The 22,562-nt window shown below is 37.9% G+C and overlaps 1 protein-coding gene across 7 annotated transcripts in view; it reads right to left on the reverse strand.

Moving 5' to 3' along the window:
• Nucleotides 1–22,562, reverse strand: part of DOCK4 (dedicator of cytokinesis 4) — a 435,623-nt gene that overhangs the window by 96,480 nt on the left and 316,581 nt on the right. For all 7 annotated transcript variants that reach the window (XM_070264886.1, XM_070264887.1, XM_005609313.4 and 4 more), the window contains exons 24-26: nucleotides 18,484–18,611; nucleotides 15,862–15,996; nucleotides 434–532 (exon numbers count right to left, since the gene is read on the reverse strand). In XM_070264886.1, coding sequence (XP_070120987.1) covers nucleotides 434–532; nucleotides 15,862–15,996; nucleotides 18,484–18,611 — 362 coding nt within the window. The remainder of the gene's footprint in view (nucleotides 1–433; nucleotides 533–15,861; nucleotides 15,997–18,483; nucleotides 18,612–22,562) is intronic.

The raw sequence follows: 22,562 nt of genomic DNA on the forward strand, positions 1-22,562 counted from the left end.
CTGCCTCCCTAGTCAGACGTTCCAGCGAGAACTCCTCATTGTGGTTTTAGAGGGATGAAAACAGCTAACATATTTATACATTCTCCCTTATCTTCCACTAAGGCAATTTCTAAGTCCAGTTAACTAGAGTTAGTGTATTCGCTTTTGTCTTGTTAGTTCTGTCACTCTGTTTCTGGTTTACTGGACTTCAGTGACAGGTGTTTCAAATCCTATGCCCTTGCCCAAAATAAGACTTAATTGCTTTGTCTGAGTAGTGGAAATCTTAAAGAGCCGAGAGAGATGAGCAGATCTGCGGATGAAGCTGAGAAAAAACAGCTTAGAATTTAATGGAAACAGGTAAAGTAATTGCCAAGAAGTTAACTGAATGATAATGAATTAGAACAAGAGAAGCTGAAAAGATATATTAAAGGAAATTTTTTAAAATGTTACTTACCCTTAGTTCTTCTTTTGTATTGAAACTATCAAGAAGCTGTTGATAATGTCTATCTGTCATTTGTCGTAATAGGGACAGGAGACAAGCAACAAACTCCCCCTAATTAAAAAAGAAGCAAGCATATTTTTTTAATAAGGACATAAAAGAACATGAGTAACTTACTTTGAACTGCCCTCAAATAGAAACTTGAAAAAACCACTATGATCCAAACTCACCCAGTGAAGTCTTTTTAATCTAATTAACCATAATATCACAGTCAAAATTTCTCCCTGTGATGATTACCATTTACTTGGTATACAAGCATTTTTTTAGAGTGGATTTTTTTAACTTGGGTGGAAGCTTTTCAGTACAGAACTAACTGCACACACTTCAAGGAGGTAAGGCAATGAGGCCCCCAACCATTTATTGAGCATTTACTACGCCCTCATTCATTATATCATTTGAACCTCTTATCAATGCTATGAGGTGGGGGGTATAATACTAATCTAAAGAAAGTAAAATATAGGTTCAGTGAGCTAAAAGATTTGCCCAAAGTCCCACTGCTAGAAAGTGACAGAGCTGTGTCAGAAAGCTGTAGGTCTTTCTGACTCCAAAACTCTTCCTCTAACTTCATGCTCCATTTTTTTTTTTTTTAAAGATTTTATTTTTTCCTTTTTCTCCCCAAAGCCCCCCCGGTACATAGTTGTGTATTCTTCGTTGTGAGTTCTTCCAGTTGTGGCATGTGGGACGCTGCCTCAGCGTGGTCTGAGGAGCAGTGCCATGTCCGCGCCCAGGATTCGAACCAACGAAACACTGGGCCGCCTGCAGCGGAGCGCGGGAACTTAACCACTCGGCCACGGGGCCAGCCCCGTTCATACTCCATTTTTGAGTTCACATGATCTCCTCCAAATCATCAGCCTGTCTGCTGACTCACAGGGTGTAAAGAAAGCCATACATGCGCAGCGGTTAAGTTTGCACGTTCCACTTCTCAGCGGCCCGGGGTTTACCGGTTCGGATCCTGGGTGTGGACATGGCACCGCTTGGCAAAAGCCATGCCGTGGTAGGCATCCCATATATAAAGTAGAGGAAGGTGGGCATGGATGTTAACTCAGGGCCAGTCTTCCTCGGCAAAAGGAGGAGGATTGGCAGCAGGTAGCTCAGGGCTAATCTTCCTCAAAAAAAAGAAAATAAAAATAAAGCCATACATGGCATAATGGTTCTTTCAATCTCCTTTTAAAAACAGTTTAGGTTATTTGTGACCCTTTAGTGCTTAAGTGCTACCTGATTAACTCCTTAAAAGTCCACTTCTTAAAAATTAATAATGAAAAAGAAAAAAATACATAGCATCCATAGATGTGAAGACCTATAAAATTGCTGTCACTTGCATTTCTCAATGTACTTCTAATTTAAAATATTTATGTTTTCAATGCGACCTTTTGTGCTCAGCAAAGAATTTATCTGCTTTTAATTAGAGCAATAACATTTAAAACAATACAAACACAATAGGAGAAGCAATCAGTGGTAACTGTAAATTTATAGAAATGCAGTTTAATTGGGAATTGGTTTCTTTGCATTTATATGGCTCACATGTACAATTAGAGACTGAAAGCCCCCAGAAGTGGGATTTTCCAACAGAGGCAGCTAAGTCAGGACAGCCAAACGTATCACTACCATCTGCCAAAGGAGGCCTGAGGATGCTACTTAACGGCCATGTCGCGGTGATCAGAGATGCTGGCTGGCTCCTTCCAAGTGGATAATAATTTGTAACATGCAGATACAAAGAATAATTACCCCTACACAATTATTAGAGCAAATATTTAAGAAACTAACCAGTACAGGCTCACAGAAACATCCTCTAAACTCAACATAATACTTTGCTAGTGAACAAAGAAACTCTTGATACTTAACACAAAAAATGGAAAATTTAAGGGAACAATTATTAATATTTTAGTGTATGTGTGTGAGGAAACAACCCAAGGGTGGGAAAATAACTACCCAAAAGGACTGAGAAAACAGTATCTGGTGTTCACTCATGACTGGGAATGGCGCCTTTTCTCACCAGCCAGACTGGAAAAACCTCATGATTAACAGGGCATCAGTTAGACTACTAAAAAGATCTTTCCTGAGTAGCAGGCAAAATTACTCCTAGAATAAATGATGCTCTGAGCCTACCTAAGAAAGATCAACAGCAAGACCTGAAACAATCAAACAGCTCCCAAGAAAGTTAACCTTATTCCAGAGAGAGCTCAAAGATATTTTTAGGAATAAAAAATATTCACCTCCCAACAAGATAAAATTCACAATGAATAGCATTCAAAAAAAAGTTACCAGGAATACAAAGCAGCAGGAAAAAACAATGATGCAAATGAGGAGGAAAAAAAAATCAATCAACAGAAACAGACTCAGAAATGACACAGATATTAGAACTAGCAGTTAAGGACATTAAAACAGCTATTATTACTGTATTCTGTATATTCAGGAAGCAAGAGGAAAGATTTAATATGTTAATTAGAGACATGAATGATATCAAAAAGACCCAAATTGAACTTCTAGAGATGAAGACTATAATGTGGAAGATGAAAATTCACTGAATGGGACTAATGGCAGATTAGAAATTGCAGAAGAAAAGAATACTGAACTTTTGAGACAGAGTAATAGAAATTCTTCAGAATAAAACAAAGAGAGAAAAAACTAAAAAAAAAGGAAGGAAAAAAAGAAAAGTAAATACATCAATGAAATGTAGGACAACTTCACGTAGCAGAATACATACGTAATTGGAGACCTCGAAGAGGAGGAGGGGGCAGAAAAAGTAATTGAACACATAAGGGGAAAAAGTTTCAGATTTCTTGAAAACTATAAACCTATGTATCAAAGACTTCAAGAAACCCTAAGCACAAGAAAAACAACAACAACAAAAAATACAGCAAGCTACATCATAATAAAATTGCTTATAGCCAGAGATGAAAACATCTTAACACCAGTTAGAGGGAAAAAACCCACATTATATATAGAGGAACAAAGATAAAGATGACAGATATCTCACTGCAAACAATACAAGCTAGCAGACAGTAAAGCAAAATCTTTAGAGTATTAAAAGAAAAAAACCCCACAACTATCAACCAAGAATTTGTTACCAGCAAAAATCTTTCAAAAATAAAGACTTTTCAAACATCTCAAAGCTTAAACAGTCTACTACTTCTATTCAACATTATACCGAAGATTCTAACCAATGCAATGAAGGAAGAACAAGAAAGAAAGAAATATAGATTGGAAAGGAATAAAAAAAAAAGCTGTCTTTATTCACAGACAACATATTTGTGTTCATAAAAAAATGCTATGAAATTTACAGTGAGCTACAAGAAGTACTCAAGTGAGTTAATCAATGTCCCAGAATACCAGATCAATGCACAACAATCATTTTTACTTCTATATCCTAAAAATCAACAATCAGAAATGGAAATCTAAAATAATATAATTTATAATACCATTGAAATACCTGGTGATATAAATGAAATACTTAGTGATATAAATGACAAAAGATATGTCTGATCTGCACACTGAAAACTATAAAACATTGACGAGAGCAATTAAGGAAGACTTAAATAAATGGAGAGAGATACTATGTTCATGAATGGGGAGATTTGCTATTTTTAAGATGTCAATTCTCCTCAAATTGGTATGTAGATTCACTGCAATCTCAATCAATATCACAGCAGGGTTTTTGGGGGTAGAAAGTAACAAGCTGATTTTAACATTCATACGGAAATACAAAGGATCTGGAATAGTAAAAAGAACTTTGAAAAAAAAGAACAAAGTTCAAGGACTTATGTGACTTCAAGACTTATTAGAAAGCTATGGTAATTAAGATACTATGTTATTAGTATCCCCCCAAAAATAGATAAATAAAACAGAATTGTCAAAACCAGGAGCAACCCAAATGTCCACCAACAGGTGAATGAATAAACAAATTGTAGCATATCCATATAACAGAACACTATTCAGCATTAAAAAGGAATGAACTATTGATACACACATTGATGAAACTCAAATAATCATATTGAAGAAAACAAGTCAGATTGTCCCCCTCGCCAAAAAATGTCAACAACAATAACTTCCTGTATGATTCTATTCATATAAATTTCTAGAAAATGCAAACTTACCTGCTATAACACTAAGCAGGTCAGAGATTGCCTGGGGACGAGGTGGTATGAAGGGGCAAAAGGCAGAGAATAGAGATGAACACAAGGAAACTTTTGAGAGTGATGGACATGTTCATCATCCCGACTGCGGTGATGGTTCACAGTATACAAATTATGTCAAAATGTATCAAATTGTATACTATTAACTTCACTTTACAGCAAGATCTGTTAATGCTAAGATATTTATCCCAGGTTCCACAGCTAGAAAATGGTAAAGCTGGATGTGAACCTAGGTATCTCTGGCTCTTCTTCCTACTGCTCAGACTGATTTGACTTTACAGAGGAGACATATCTGAGTTTTGGGCTTATATTTCAAATATAAATAGGCATATAGGAATATGTCAGTTGATAACCAACGTCTGTACTTTTTAAACTCTCTATTATGTCTTGAGTTAAAAATGTAATCTAATTGGTAGAAATCTATTTAATTTCTCATCTCTTAGTTTTTCTACATCCTATCTACACTATCTCCACCACAGCTACCAGATTAATATTCCTAAATTTATTTCAACATACCATTCTGTGAATAGTGAAATACCTTGAAATTGGAAGAACGACATATTATTTATAATAATTTTAGTAATAAGAAAAATCATTCAAAAATGAATAGACTTTTATTAAGTCTTTGCAGTCAATGTACCTAGAAGAACATGTCTTTGAATTCAGGTTATTAACTATTTGTATCTGTCACATCTGGTCTAAGCCCATTGCAAACAACTTAACACCTTGACATCTAATCTTGGCACATTTACGACATGTTGTCAATCCCAACATCTACTCTATAATGTCATTTTATTTATTAATCTATTTAGGAACTCCAAGTACATTTAGTTAGCCCTGTTAAGAAGCCTAGATATCCAATATTTTACTGACATATTTTTCAGCCATAATGTAATTTTCTTTGTTTTTAAGAGATTTTAAGTGTCTATATAAAAAATCTAGACTCACAATCTGTTAAAAAGAATAAATACAAAACCATCGTTGGCCAAGATTCACTTAGTTTTGGTACTGGAAATTTTTACATACAAATCACCTTTGGAATTCTATATGCTTCTGTAGCTTGCATCCATTTTACGTATAGATTAAGTATAATGGGCATTTCTATCAATACCTGTGGATAAGAGTATTAGATGGCTACAACAAGAGTGTTCAAGAAACCTTATATTTTACATAAGCACAAAATTTTTCCAGAAATCTCTTTTTACAGAGTTCTGCATTCTTCTTCCTCCCCAACCACAAGCCCATAGTGCATGAAAACTTTGGATAAGCACACCAGACTTGTATCTTAGATATGGCCTATGCTGAGCTGAGTCATTTGCACTATAAATGGTGCTTAAAATAATTATGTGCAAAGAAAAGAAGCATTTATAAATTGTAAGGAACTCTGGAGTCCAATTACTTGAGGGTGTGAACAACACGGCCATATATGCTGCTTTATAAAATCTGCTTCCATGTACAATTAGATTTTTGAAAGGAATCGATTACAGTGATGCTTTTTTTTTTCCAGTGAGAGAGAGCATTTTAAAGTTCAAAGAACAGTTGTTAGAAGAACAAATAGTACAGTCCTTTCAAATAGTAAAAATAAGGCTGCTGTTATCTGGAATTATGATACAGGGGAAGCCAGTCCTCCTGTTGGCATTACTGGAAGGCAGGGTGACAGCCATGGCACCTTACAGAGAACTGGAACACTTCACCATGACATGCTGTGGGAAATGCTTCTACTCACAGCATGTTCACTTATTGTGGGCACATTTTCTGTAAAGACTGAAAAGTGCTCAGTGTAGGTCCGCCATGTCAAGACTCCCTATTCAGAGCGACGGTTCTATGTGAGAAAATGATGAAGATATTAGACAGGTCTTCAGTGCCCAGGGAGAAGTGACTTTGTGAATGACCACAGCATGCTTCTCACCATAAAATCAGTTATAAGGACAACAATCCAATTATCACTTCTGTAATAATAAGAAGAATATTACTGTGACCGTTGTTGCTACCACAATTACTAATGGCTAAAATTTATTGATACTGTTTAAACACTTTTACAGATTTATGAAATCCTCACACTAACTTTGAGATAAGTACAATTATTTTCTCTATTTCAAAGACTAAGACACAGAAGCTTAGAGATCTTAGGTAATTTGCCCAAGAGCACGCAGCTAATCCCGGGCCAGAGGAGGATACAAACCAGGTCTGCCCGACTACTCACCAAAAAGTGTCTTAAAGTGTAAAATCAAAGGTGCCAAATAATTTAAGTGTGTCTTGCCTAGGAAATTTCATCCTACGCACCTTGAGAGAGTTTGTTTTTTCACCAGCAAGGGGCACAACATAGCTCCACGGGGGAAGGTCTATCTTTATGTGATTTTCCTAAAATTTAGAACCCTGGACAATTACCCTTCCTGCCCTACCCCCAACCCCATCCACAAACCTGATTCGATGACTTCTTCAAATCTCTTAGTTTGATTATTACATTGTGAAGACCTAAGGGCCATGCACAACCTAGAGAGATTTGACAGTGACAACCCTGCCTCTAGATACAAAGCAGTCTGAAAAAGTCTTTTAGCTTTTGACCTCAGGCGGTCTTTAACCATATCCAGTATTTGCGATGATTTTGTGTGCTGGGCTGTTATAATTTTAGAACCATGTTAGAACTGTATTGCCAGGAAGCAGTTAAAATGTTACCATTAAAACATAATGAAGGAGACTTTCTTGTGCTTTTGGGAAGCAGAAGAATGCATACTTTTCCCTATTCCTCCTACTAAGTACAACTAAAATCCCTCAATATTATACATAAAATAAACAGAGGAGGACTCTGAAAGGTGGAGAGGAGAGCAGCCTGGCTAGGGACCTGGGGACCTGAGGAAGGACACGGTGCAGAGTTCTCTGGGTTTTCTCTGTGCCGGGGCTATCCACACCTGGAGCTGAAGAAGCTGGGCACCTTGAAACACCAGCAACTGCAAACAAGACAAATTCTCAACAAAAGCCTACTCTCCTTGGCCAAAGGACAAGAAAAGGGAGAGTTTAACAAGGCAAAACATTTAGCAATAACTGTTCTACTCTAGCTGAACACCACAAAACACAGGCATTGCCTACACCTGCAAAGGCCAAGAGGGGAGCCCAGATGTCCACCCTCCCAAGGCTGTGACGAGACACCCCAACTTCCCTCTCCAGAGTGATGTGAGAGAAAGCCAAATATGGAGCAGGCACTTTCAGCCCACCAGTCAGTGTCAGTGAGGACAACGTGGGGAGACTGGACTTCTACCTCCGTCTGCTGGTAATGAGTTGGCACCATACCCCTTCCCCTGCCAAGTGGTGTCACATAAAGCCAGCTAAAACAGGTTTAAATAAGATCCAGAGTCTTATATTACAAAAATGTCCAGATTTCAATCAAACCCCACTTATTATACCAATAACCAGGAAGATCTCAAATTGAGTGAAAAAGACAATTAATAGATGTCAACATGAGATGATAAAGATGTTAGAATGATCTGACACAACTTATACAAAAATTAACTCACAATGGTTCATGGACTTAAATGTAAAATAAAAAACTATAATACTTTCAGGAAAAAAACTAGGAGATAACCTTCAGGGTACAGAGCTAGACAAAAGAGTTCTTAGACTTGACATCAAAAGTATGATCCATAAAAGGAAAAGATGATAAATTGAATTTCATCAGAATTAAAACCTTTGCTCTGCAAAAGACTGTTAATAGGATAAAAAACAAACTACAGAGTGGGAGAAAATACTTGTAAACTGCATATTCAAGAAAAGACTAGTATCTAGAACATGTAAAGAACTTTCAAAACTCAATAGCAAAAAGTAATTCAACTAGAAAGTAATAAAAAGACATGAAGAGACATTCCACTGAAGAGGATACAGATGCAACTAAGAATGTGAAAAGATGTTCAGCATCATTAGCCAGTAGAGAAATGTACATCGAAACAACAATAAGATATCACTAAATAACTATGGGAATTGTCCCCTCCCTACACCCCCCCCCAAAGAGTGACAACACCAAATGCTGATGAAAATATTGAGAAATTGGATCATTCATATATTGTATATAATATAAATATATGGAAAGAATGTAAAATGGTAAAGCCACTATGGAAAAAAGTTTGCCAGTTTCTTAAAAAACTAAACATGCAACTACCCTAAGATCCAACAAGTATACTCCTAGGAATTTACCCCAGAGAAATGAAGACTTATGCCTACATAAAAACCTGTACACACATGTTTATAGCAACTTTGTTAGCAATAGCCAAAATCCAGAAACAACCCAGATGCCCTTCAATGGGTGAATGTTTAAAGACACTGTGGTACATCCATACCATGGAAATTACTGAGCAATAAAAAGGAACAAACTATTGATTCCACTTATATAACATTTTTGAAATGACGAAATTATAGAAATGGAGAACAGATTTATGGTTGCCAGGGGTTAAGGCGATGGGAGGGAATGGCTATAAAAGGACATGAAGGATGCTTAGGGTGATGGAAACACTCTCTCTCTTGACTGCATTAACGTCAATATCCCAGTTGTGACATTGTACTACAGCTCTGCACAAGGAGTTCTGTAAGATGTCACCATTGGGGAAACTGGGTAAAAGGCACAGGGATATCTCTGTGTTATTTTTTTTTTCCCATTTTTTTTTATTGAGTTATTGATAGGTTACAATCTTGTGAAATTTCAATTGTACATTAATGTTTGTCAGTCATGTTGTAGGTGCACCACTTCACCCTTTGTGCCCACCCCCCACCCCACCTTTCCCCTGGTATCCACTAAACTGTTCTTGGTCCATAGTTTTAAATTCCTCATATGAGTGGAGTCATACACAGATTACCTTTCTCTTGCTGGCTTATTTCACTTAACATAATTTTCTCAAGGTCCATCCATATTATTGCAAATGGAATGATTTCGTTCTGTTTTGCAGCTGAGTAGTATTCCATTGTATATATGTACCACATCTTCTTTATCCATTCGTCGGTTGATGGGCACTTAGGTTGCTTCCACGTCTTGGCTATTGTAAACAGTGCTGCAATAAACACTGGGGTGCACAGGACTTTTGGGATTGCTGACTTCAGGCTCTTTGGATAAATACCCAGTAGTGGGATGGCTGGATCGTATGGTAGTTCTATTTTTAGTTTTTTGAGGAATCTCCATACTGTTTTCCATAGTGGCTGCACCAGTTTGCATTCCCACCAGCAGTGTATGAGGGTTCCTTTTTCTCCGCAACCTCTCCAACATTTGTTGCTATTAGTTTTAGATATTTTTGTCATTCTAACGGGTGTAAGGTGATATCTTAGTGTAGTTTTGATTTATTTGCATTTCCCTGATGATCAGCGATGACGAGCATCTTTTCATGTGCCTATTGGCCATCAGTATATCTTCTTTGGAGAAATGTCTGTTCATGTCTCCAGCCCATTTTTTGATTGGGTTGTTTGATGTTTTGTGATTGAGTTGTGAGAGTTCTTTATATATTAAGGATATTAAGCCTTTGTCAGATATATGACTTGCAAATATTTTTTCCCAGTTAGTGGGTTGTTTTTTTGTTTCAATCCTGTTTTCATTTGCCTTGAAGAAGCTCTTTAATCTGATGAGGTCCCATTTGTTTATTCTTTCTATTGCTTCCCTTCTCTGACAAGGCATGGTGTCCGAAAAGATCCTTTTAATACTGATGTCAAAGAGTGTACTGCCTACGTTTTCTTCCAGAAGCCTTATGGTTTCAGGTCTCACCTTTAGGTCTTTAATCCATTTTGAGTTTATTTTGGTGAATGGTGAAAAAGAATGGTCAATTTTCATTCTTTTACATGTGGCTTTCCAGTTTTCCCAGCACCATTTGTTGAAAAGACTTGCTTTTCTCCATTGTATGCCCTCAGCTCCTTTGTCAAAGATAAGCTGTCCATAGATGTGTGGTTTTATTTCTGGGCTTTCAATTTTGTTCCATTGATCTGTGCACCTGTTTTTGTACCAGTACCATGCTGTTTTGATTACTGTAGCTTTGTAGTATGTTTTGAAGTCACGGATTGTGATGCCTCCCGTTTTGTTCTTTTTTCTCAGGATTGCTTTAGCAATTCGGGGTCTTTTGTTGCCCCATATGAATTTTAGGATTTTTTGTTCTAATTCTGTAAAGAATGTCATTGGGATCCTGATTGGGATGGCGTTGAATCTGTAGGTTGCTTTAGGTAGAATGGACATTTTAACTATGTTTATTCTTCCAATCCATGTACATGGAATGTCTTTCCATCTCCTTATGTCGTCATCCAATTCTCTCAGAAAGGCCTTGTAATTTTCATTATATAAGTCCTTCACTTCCTTAGTTAAATTTACCCCAAGGTATTTTATTCTTTTCGTTGCGATTGTGAATGGTATTGTATTCTTGAGTTCTTTTTCTGTTGGTTCATTACTGGAGTATAGAAATGCTACTGATTTATGCAAATTGATTTTATACCCTGCAACTTTGCTGTAGTTGTTGATTACTTCTAACAGTTTTCCAATGGATTCTTTGGGGTTTTCTATATATAAGATCATGTCGTCTGCAAACAGCGAGAGTTTCACTTCTTCCCTCCCTATTTGGATTCCTTTTATTCCTTTTTCTTGCCTGATTGCTCTGGCCAGGACCTCCAGTACTATGTTAAATAAGAGTGGTGATAGAGGGCATCCTTGTCTTGTTCCTGTTTTCAGGGGGATGGGGTTCAGTTTTTGCCCATTGAGTATGATGTTGGCTATGGGTTTGTCATATATGGCCTTTATTATGTTGAAGTAGTTTCCTTCTATGCCCATTTTGTTCAGAGTTTTTATCATAAATGGCTGTTGGATCTTGTCAAATGCCTTCTCTGCATCTATTGAGATGATCATGTGGTTTTTATTCCTCAGTTTGTTGATGTGGTGTATCACGTTGATTGATTTGCGGATGTTGAACCATCCCTGTGTCCCTGGTATGAATCCCACCTGATCCTGATGTATGATTCTTTTGATGAATTGCTGAATTCTGGTTGCCAAAATTTTGTTTAGAATTTTTGTATCTATGTTCATCAGTGATATTGGCCTGTAGTTCTCTTTTTCCGTGGTGTCCTTGTCAGGTTTTGGTATCAGCGTGATGTTGGCCTCATAGAATGTGTTAGGAAGTGTTCCATCTTCCCTAATTTTTTGGAATAGCTTGAAAAGGATAGGTATTAAATCCTCTCTGAAAGTTTGGTAGAATTCCCCCAGGAAAGCCATCTGGTCCTGGGGTTTTATTCTTTGGGATGCTTTTGATTGCTGTTTCAATCTCTTTCCTTGTGATTGGTCTGTTCAAATTGTCTGCCTCTTCTTGAGTGAGTGGGAGATTGTAGGAGTCCAGGAATTTATCCATTTCCTCTAGGTTATCCATTCTGTTGGCATATAGTTTTTTGTAGTATTCTCTTATAATCTGTTGTATTTCTGCAGAGTCTGTTGTTATTTCTCCTCGCTCATTTCTGATTTTGTTTATTTGAGCTTTCTCCCTTTTTTTCTTTGTAAGTCTGGCTAGTGGTTTGTCAATTTTATTTATCTTCTCAAAAAACCAGCTCTTTGTCTCATTGATCCTTTCTACTGCCTTTTTCGTTTCAATAGTATTTATTTCTGCTCTGATTTTTATTATTTCTCTCCTTCTGCTGACTTTGGGCTTCATTTGTTCTTTTTTCTCTGTTCAAATGCCTTCTCTGCATCTATTGAGATGATCATGTGGTTTTTATTCCTCAGTTTGTTGATGTGGTGTATCACGTTGATTGATTTGCGGATGTTGAACCATCCCTGTGTCCCTGGTATGAATCCCACCTGATCCTGATGTATGATTCTTTTGATGAATTGCTGAATTCTGGTTGCCAAAATTTTGTTTAGAATTTTTGTATCTATGTTCATCAGTGATATTGGCCTGTAGTTCTCTTTTTCCGTGGTGTCCTTGTCAGGTTTTGGTATCAGCGTGATGTTGGCCTCATAGAATGTGTTCAGTTAGGTGTGCTTTAAGGTTGCTTATTTGGGATTTTTCTTGTTTGTTAAGATGTGCCTGTATTGCGATGAATTTTCCTCTTAATACAGCTTTTGCTGTATCCCATATGAGTTGGTATGGCATGCTATCATTTTTATTTTTTTATTTCTTCTTTAATTTCTTCAATGATCCATTGCTTGTTCAGTAGTGTGTTGTTTAGTCTCCACATCTTTGTGCCTTTCTCAGTTTTTTTCTTGTAATTAATTTCTAGCCTTATAGCACTATGATCTGAGAAGATGCTTGTTATTATTTCAATTTTTTTAAATTTGTAGAGGCTTGCCTTGTTTCCCAACATATGGTGTATCCTAGAGAATGTTCCATGTGCACTTGAGAAGAATGTGTATTCAGCTCCTTCAGGGTGGAGTGATCTATATATGTCTATTAAGTCCAATTATTTTAGTTTTTCATTCAGCTCCACTATTTCCTTGTTGATTTTCTGTCTGGATGATCTGTCCATTGATGTGAGTGGGGTGTTGAGGTCCCCTACTATTATTGTGTTGTTTTTAACATCTTCCTTCAGGTCTGTTAATAGTTGCTTTATGAATCTTGGAGCTCCTGTGCTGGGTGCATAGATATTTATAAGCGTTATTTCTTCTTGATGAAGTTTCCCTTTGATCATTATATATTGTCCCTCTGTGTCTCTCTTTACCTGTCTTATTTTGAAATCCACTTGGTCTGATATGAGAATTGCAACACCTGCCTTTTTTTCCTTGCTATTTGCTTGAAGTATTGTCCTCCACCCCTTCACCCTGAGTCTGTGTTTGTCCTTGGAGCTGAAGTGTGTTTCCTGGAGGCAACAAATTGTTGGATCTTGTTCTTTAATCCATTTTGCCACTCTGTGTCTTTTTATTGGAGAGTTCAATCCGTTCACATTGAGAGTGATTATTGATGCATATGGACTTAATGCTGTCAATCTGTCGCTCATTATCTTGTTTTCCTGAGTTTCTTTTCCTGTGTGCTTTAGACTACCCATTTAATACTGCAATTTCTTATGCTGGGTTTCTTAGATTTTTCCTTATCTATGATTTGTGACTCTGTTCTGTACTTTATTTTAGTGTCTACCTTGAAGTTTGTATTTAGAATCTCGTGTATAATATAGTCTATTCTCTGGTGGTCTCTTACTTACTCGACCAATACTGATTTAGACCCTTTGCTCTTCCCCTCCTAAATAATTATTTTCATTTTTTATTCCAACTCGTCTTATGAATTTGTAGTTAGAGTGATAAGATCGTCCTTGCTTTGGTAGTTTCCTTACCTTTACCCTAATGCTATAGTTGAATATTTGCTATCCTGTTCTGGTTCTATCCATCGGTCTCCCTAGTCTGTGGATTGTGTCCCCTTTCTCCCTTTTTTCTTTTTTCAAGTATGAGAGCCTTCTTGAGGATTTCTTGTAATGGAGGGCTTTTAGTTACAAATTCCCTTAACTTTTGTTTGTCTGGAAAAGATTTAATTTCTCCCTCATATCTGAAGGAAATTCTGGCTGGATAGAGTATTCTTGGCTGAAGGTTTTTATCCTTTAAAGCTTTGAATATATCACTCCATTCTCTCCTAGCTTGTAGGGTTTCTGTAGAGAAATCCGCTGACAGTCTGATAGGGGCTCCTTTATAGGTCATTCTCTTTTTTTTTTCTTACTTCCCTGAGTATTCTTTCCTTATCATTCCTATATGCCAACTTTACTATCATGTGCCGTGCGGTGGGTCTTTTTACATTGACAAATCTAGGAGATCTAAAACCCTCCTCTACACACATTTCTCCGTTGATCCCTAGATTTGGGAAATTCTCTTCAATAATTTCATTAAGCACACTTTCTGCTCCATTTTCCTTTTCCATATTCTCAGGAATTCCTATGATCCTTATGTTCTTACTCCTCATTGAATCCATTATCTCTCTGAGATTTTCCTCATTTTTTTTAATTCTTAGTTCTCTTTCTTCCTCTGTCTGGCGCCATTCAGCCTGTCTGTCCTCGATTATGCTGATTTGCTCGTCCAGGTTGTCTACACGGGCATTCAGGGAATCCGTATTCTGTTTTATCTGGTCCATTGTGTTTTTCATCTCAAGTAATTCTGTTTGATTCTTCTTTATGATTTCAATCTCTTTTGTGAAGTAACTCCAGAACTCGGCTTGTTTCTCTATCTTTCTCTCTACCTCATTGAGTTTTTTGATTATAGCTGCTCTGAATTCATTATCACTTAGTTTACCTAATTCCAAGTCCTCAGGACTTAATTCTGTGTTTTTATTGTTTTCCTTCTGGTCTGGGGCTTTTATAAATTGCTGGATGGTAGAGGAGCGGTTTTTCCGCATGGTGGTAGAATTCAGTTGCAGTTACAGCCTGTCGCCACTAGATGGGGGTCGAGAGCGGCATGTTAGCTCTCCGCCTTCGGGGCAAGATGGCTGCGCCCACTGGCTTTGCTGTGGGGGAGGGGATTTTACTCACACGCGCTGGTCTGGGTTCAGATCAGTTCTGTTCTCTGGTCTCCCAAGGCCCTTGATTTATAGGGTCCCCGCGGATGGAAGCTTCCCCCCGTCAGTGGGTCTCCACTGAATCAGCGGCAGGAGTCCTGGATGATCCCCCGGTCGCACGGCCCCTCCCCCGCTCCTTCCCGACCTGCGCAGCAGCGCTCGCAGACTCTAGGGGAGGGAGCGATGTTCTCTCCTACCATTCCAGTGCCTCCAAAGGGGTAAAGCTAGGGTTATGATCTCCGCCTTCTTGGTATAGTAGGTCTCTAACGAGCTGGCATTATGTTTATTCTCTGAAATTCAGTTCTTCCAATCTTGTTGTATTTTGGAGGGGAGAGTATCCGGGGTCAGCTCACTCCGCCATTTTGCTCCACCCCTCTCCAGAAGTGATCTCTGTGTTATTTCTTACAACTGCATGTGACTGTTCTCCATTTTACTCTTCTCACTTCCTCAGGCAATTCAATGGATGAAAAGAGGTTGAAAAGTTATCAAGATGACTGGGGATACAGAATCATGGGTTCATTTAAAGGGGGCAAAATAAGAGCTAATATCAAATTAGACTTTCTGAAAGTAAAAATGTCCTAATCCAAGGTCTTTTAACAAAGATACTTCTTCTCCTCCTTTCCTAGCAAAATGAAGGTTACCTAATTTATATTTGAGATGCATACAGGCCATTCTCCCAAGACCAGATTTCCTAGATTCTTACAGCAAGTCACCCTTAAAGTGACAGAAGCTTTAACAAGTGCAACTAGGCTCTATTTCATGTGTCATTGCTTTATGATCTTACAGTGACATCCTGGAACTGGAGCCGCATTGAGGAGCCAGATGGCTGAGGTCGACTGGTGATCTCCAATATGGTTCTCAGCAGGATGTCCAGCAGGCTGGCCACTATCACATCTATTTCCTCCAATACTGATTTTTCCTTAAGAGAAAAAAATAATGTGTTCAGGAAATTGTGACTTAGTATGTATATTAATCCTTCTTTAATGGAAAAGGAGACAAAGCACATTTCCAAATATACATTCAACAAGTTAGAGAACTCAAGAGCTTGACAGACCTGGACGTCATTTAAGTCATCTATGTAAATGACCTTTTATAGAAAACAAAGGCATGAGAAGTTAACAGCTTACCCAAGAGTACACAACTTGGCAGTGCAGTGGATACCTGAGATACAAATAAAAAGGTCGGGTGAGGGGCTGGTCTGTGGCATAGTGGTTAAGTTTGATGCGCTCCACTTCAGTGACCTGGGTTCGTGGGTTCAGATCCCAGGCTTGGATCTACAGCACTCATCAGCCATGCTGTGGCAGTGACTCATATATAAAGTGGAGGAAGATTGGCACAGATGTTAGGTCAGGGCTAATCTTTTTCAAGCCAAAAAAAAAAAAAAAAGAGGAAGACTGGCAACAGATGTTAGCTCAAGGTGAATTTTCCTTAGCAAAAAAAAAAAAAAAAAAAAATGTCAGGTGATGCCCTAGAAAGCATACCAGACTAATTCAGAGCATCAGCTATGTCACTAACACAGCATGTGACCATGGCAAGTCAGTTTGCCTTTCTGTGCCTGATTCCTCACTGAAAGTCCCTCTTGGTTCTAAAAGTCTATGAGATATTTTTCTATTTTAGGTTGTGTTTACATTTATTCTTCTCATCACTGGTGTTGCAGGAGTCATTTCCAAAGCTCTATTTTAAGTGCTAATGCCTATTCCTATAAAAACGAATTTTAAAAAATCATACATGTGAAGATTAGCAAATAGCATTCAGTCTAGGTGAGTATCATTAGCTACAGACTGGATCTAATATCAGTGGTCATGGTGGGGACCACTTTCCTGAAGCAAAATTAATACTAACCCAGACCCCAGGACTTGAGAGAGCAACCCGAATTGCTCTGCAATGACTGTATGTCGTGGATTTGAGTTCTTATTCTATCTGCACCAGACGAAATGCTAGCTACAAATGCTCCCTACCAAGGAGAGTGCCTTTGCAAAGAAACCTTCCAGAAAGAGTAAGTGTGAAAGAGCTTTTTGGCTAGAATTTTATGATAAACTTTCTTGCAAGAAAAATACCAAGGTTTTTCCCCCAGAGAAGAGTTTCTGCTCTGATTTCCTTATCAGATAAGTCCAAAAATTGACTGCAACTTCCAAACTGAAATAGAAATAAAAAAAAAATATCACCTCCACTACCACCTGAAGTTTTCAGTTTTCTGCAGCGACTTTCTAACTTACTTTTTACTCTTAGCAATTAAGAGTTTGCAAAACCATTCTAACTAGGCATGGCATAGCCATGCTTTACTGATCTGTGTGGAGACAGTTTTAAAGCAGAACTAATGTCCTCCACTGTCACCACTCTTCTCCCCAGTCCCAGATTGCCCTTGGGGCCTGGGATCATTGGGGTGCGTAAAACTCAATCATCCCTCACCGTGCTGGTCTCTATTATTATACTTACAGACACAGAGCTCCTGGCCTTTTTCTCTCAAGTGCCAACTCTGTTCCCACAGGACTGGGGCCCGATCTCCACCACTCCCACTAGGGTCCCACGCCAGCTGACTGCTGAGCTCTTTATAAGCTGATCATAAGTAAGAGTGACAAAAATGGGGAAAATGCAGCATAGTAATAACAGGGAGGTAGAGAAGCAGGAGTCTCTGTACTCACTGGCCAACCCTGCTTTGCAAAAGTTGTTACAGATGAGTATAATGCTTAATTAACAGGTGCCGATTGACAGAATTGGAATAGGACATCCTTCATAGGGGGATTTCACATCAGATGAAACCTGAGCCATGACCTGAGCCATGAATACTCTTGAGCTTCCCCCATTTATAAGCAAGCATGTGATTTTTCTCTATTTGCACTGCATCCTCTAACGCAATTGCATTGCATCAAGAGTCAGGAACACCAACAGAAATTCGCAAAGCCACAACCATTTAGTGATTACCGTTGGGGCCCAATAATGGTGGTAGTGCAAGATACCCCCAGGCTCCTGGGACTTTCCTCTGCTTCCGCAATGTCCACAGGACCAGGCCCAAGGGCAATGGCCAAGTTCTGAGCATCATCATGCAGGCTTTCACAGAATGGGCCAGAAAAGACTTCACTGTGCAAGTAGAAATTTATTCCTGCCACAGAGCATTCATCAAGATTAAAGACACATGTGGGAGGCTTTGAGATTTCTAATTTTTCTCCCTGAGTATTCAGTTCTTTCTTGAAATATAAGTTTAGGAAACCCAGGTTATTTGGGGTTACAGCAATCCCACAGGTTAAAAAAATTCTTTCAGAGGAAAAGCATCAAGTCCAAACCAGCTGGAAATAAAAGTGAGAACCTCAGAGGGTTACTCTTTAGCTGGTTTCTTTGAAGACTTTTAACACTTTATTTCCAGAAGACATTTGATGGGAACTACATACTGTGATCTGTATTTACTTACTGAACTATTTTTCTTGATGAGACAGAATACGTTGCTAAGGATACGCGCGCACACGATCAGGTCCTTCTGTTCTTGCAAGTGCATGTGGAGGTGATGTAACACGACAGGCAGGAGAATGTACCTGGAATCTGAAGAGAGAAGAAGCATTAGTGTAACATCTGTAGTCCCACGCAAACCTCGTGCAAATCCTTATCTACTCTTTGATTTTAATTGTCAAATTATTAACATATGTGGTTGAAAAGGTACTAGTTCTACAAGGTTGATATTGAAAAACAGTAGCTCCTTTCCCCAACCTGTGATTCCTGCACTCAAGAGGCCTTTGACTCTTTTATGGAAATAGGCTTATTTTTTAATTGCTTATCTCTAAATATCTAAATGGTACGCTTCGCTTGTTGTTCCCTAGTTTTTCATTGAGATTGATTATCTACTGACTTCCTACTATAGCAGATGAGACTTTAGTTTTTTTGCCCCTTTTTCTTCTCCCTAGCCTCTCAAAAGCAGTTATATTACAATTTCTGGCTAAATTAACATTTTGCATTTGCTGCCGTTCTGAAATCCAACCCTTTGTCCATGACAGGATTTGTTTTGTTTTATTTTTGCTTTTCTCTCTCTGAAAGCTTTCAGGAAATTATTCCTGCTAATTCGAAATTTCATAAGTATAAGTGCCTTGACTTGGCTCTTTACATCTATAAAGCCATGTCCTTTACTTCTGGGGACTTGCCTTGAAGTATTTCTAGGATTATTTCCTTCCCACTATTTTTTCTGTCCTCTGTCTGGAACTTTGACTACATTCATGTCATGAATCTCTTAAACGTTTATCTTCTACGTTTCTTGAACATTTTTTCATCTTTTTGTCCAACTTTCTGGGCAATTTCCTTACTTTATTTTCCAACCCTTCTATTCAATTTTCATATTTATGCAATCCTATATTTAATCTACACGAGTTCTTTCTTACTTCTAAGGCCAGTATCATGGCTGTGCAACCCATGTGGTCACACAGGTCTCTGTGCTCAGGAAAGCCCCATGCTTGGTTTAACGCTCTGCTGCACCATCACGTAATTCCTAATAATTTTCAAACAAGATGTTTTGCATTTTCATTATGCAGCCATTCCTCTTTATTTCTCTAGATGATCTCTTTTTATAGTTTCCCATTCTTGTTTCATGAATGCACTATCTTTCTGGGGCAAACAGAGATATTTTTTGACTTTTTCTTCATCCTGAATTATCTTTTTCTTTCAAGTTCTTTTTTTGTTTCTTCATTTTGGCCTCTGCCTTTCGCATTAGAGATTTTTCTCCAGAACCTGGTGATCTTTTGCTGTCCATTCATCCTTACAAGTGAGGTACTAAAATGCTAAGAGGAAAAAAAACACTGTGTGTCTGGGCAAGCTGTGGACTGGTGAAGCTTCGCCGAAGGGAGGGGAGGCAACCAGATGTTTTCATCAGGGGACCCCCAAATTTCAGAATCTGAAATGTCTTCTCGTGGGCTGCTCAGTTTCTCTAGAGAGGAATCTGCAATCTCCTCTCTGGGGAGCATGAACCCATTATCTTTTTGTAATTTGAAATCAAGAAAGGAAGAGGTTTAGTTGTGAGGCCCTGTTTATAGTGTGAAACCTCATCCCCAAATTTAGCAGTGTCTGATTCTTCTCAATCCAGGCATGTCTCATTCACTTTCTCTCGAGAGTAAATTTTCCATTTTCTTGCTAAAATAGAGGTGGGGATTGAGGCAGGGTGCTAACTGTTCCTTCTAAAGATTTTTTTAACCAATTTCCCTACTTCTAGCACTCTTAATCTTTAGAGATATCTGGTATTTTCAATTCCTGATCCTTTCTGAAACCGCCCTGAGTTGTCTGTGGTTCTGCAGTGTAAACTAGTTTGTCTCTTGGCTCCACCCCAGCTCCACACACCTGTCCATGGGTCAGCCTTCTCTTGTCTGCGGGCAGTTGCCACTCATCTTTATAAAAATTGTTGACATCTCTTAAATGTTGTCATCTTCTCTATCATTCTCCTAAACTTGTGAGATTACACACCTTTAAAAAATCCCTTTACTAACTATAGATACAAAAACCTTTTTTCAAAACTTTAGCAAATAAATTCCACCAATATATAAAGTATGTATTATTTCAGGACCAGATGAGCTTCACCCTAAAAGCAAGGTTTATTTAATATCTGAAAATCGTATTTGTATACTGTCATCAGGAAGGAAAAATAAATACAGTCGATTCTTGTTATTCATGGTAGTTAAGTTCTAAAAAGTCACTGGGAACAATGAAACAGCAAAAATTGAATCATTTCTCTTAGAGGAAATATATATATACCTGTACAATCTTACATAGATTATAATCTGAAATCCTTTAAACAACTCACTCAAGCAGATTCTCTTTTGTTTATTTTACAAAAGAGAAAACGAGGATCAGAAGTGTTAAGTGACTCGCCTGAGGCTACCCCACAAACAGGGCCCAGAGATGGGATTCAAACTCTGTCAACAGGTCCCAGAGCTGGAGCTTCTTGCACGGCACTGCCCCCTGCTGCCTCCAGCCTCTGGTCACCTCCATATGAGAGTGGAAATGAAGGCAGAGCACCGCCTTGTTCGACCTCAGCTAGGAATGTGTGCATCTTGCAACTCAAATTTTTTGCCACTCTGTGCATGTCCAGAAATGAACATGAAAGTGTCACAAATATTGATTTTGAGGTTACAAGTAAATTTTCACAAGTAAGTGAATCCATCAGTAATGAATTGTGACTGTATATGTATCAATCCTCCATTAACTGGGAGTCTTACATGGATCCCGAACTTGCCATTAAATAAGTATTTGAAATAGTAAGGTGATAAGTAACCTAAAAATTGACTTATTCAGTATATATTTCAATCTTTTGAAAACAAAATAGAAGGTATGCTTGTTGTCTTGAGTGTTTATTTTTCAACAGGATGTCTCAAGCACAAAATTATTATTTATTATAGGTCCATAATGATCATATCATTTATGGGTGTGCCCCCTTGCAAATGCCCAACTTCTTTCCCTGTTGTGCTCGGTTTTCTAAAAGATGTCATCTGTAAACAATTCAGATAGATTATTCTTGGTTTATAAAAACCCATGTGTCTTATAAATAGTTTGCATAAATTATAATTCCACTTGACTCGTTAAAAAAAAAAGGACAGCCTAAAGAACTCTATACCTATTAAAGAAATCAAATTTGTTAAGAACCTACAAGGAAAATTTCAGGCCCAGATGGCTTCTATGAATTCTATGATGCATTTATGGGAGAAGTCATATCAAATCTACACAAATCCTCCCAGAAAACAGGACAGGGAACCCAACTGACTTGTTTTATGGGGCCAGCATTATTGATGCCAAAATTAGCCAAGATGTTACAAGAAAACTACAGATTGATATCTCTCATCAACATAGATGCAAAAAGCCTTATAAAATTTTAGCAAAATAAATATATTTTACATATAGATATTATATATATATCTATATATAAATATAAAACACTATGATTAAATAAATTTGTCCTGGGAATACAAGGTTGGTTTAACATTTGAAAGTTAATCAATCAACGTAATTCACCATATTAGCAGAAGATCTAGAAAAAACATGCAAAATTCAGTATTCATTCATGATAAAACTGTCAGAAAGGTAAGAATAGATGGCAATTTCCTCAAATTGATAAGAGACATTAATGAAAGGCCTACTTTTAGCTATCATAATAGTGAAAGATTGAATGCTTTCTCCTTAGGATCAAAAATAAGGCAAGGATGGCCAATTTCATCTACTCAATTCAACACTGTACTGGATTTCTAGCCAGTGTAATAAGGTATATCCATAGGTAACAGAATATCTGATTCTGTATCCTGATAAAAGCTGTAAGGAATGCAAAGTATTCACAACAGGGAAAGTGCCTTTATCAGTGTTTGATTTATCTCATTGTTTTCTTGACTTCTTTATGAGTGTGGTTTGGAGTTTCATATTTCGTTTAATGCCTGCCACTGGGCTACCAACACAAGGAGGTCTGGCTTTGGGTTTACCATCAAAACAACCCATGTAAGGAACAGGCATTTTTCACTTTAAGAAAACGAA

This window comes from Equus caballus, chromosome 4, assembly GCF_041296265.1.
Source record: "Equus caballus isolate H_3958 breed thoroughbred chromosome 4, TB-T2T, whole genome shotgun sequence".
Taxonomy (NCBI): domain Eukaryota; kingdom Metazoa; phylum Chordata; class Mammalia; order Perissodactyla; family Equidae; genus Equus; species Equus caballus.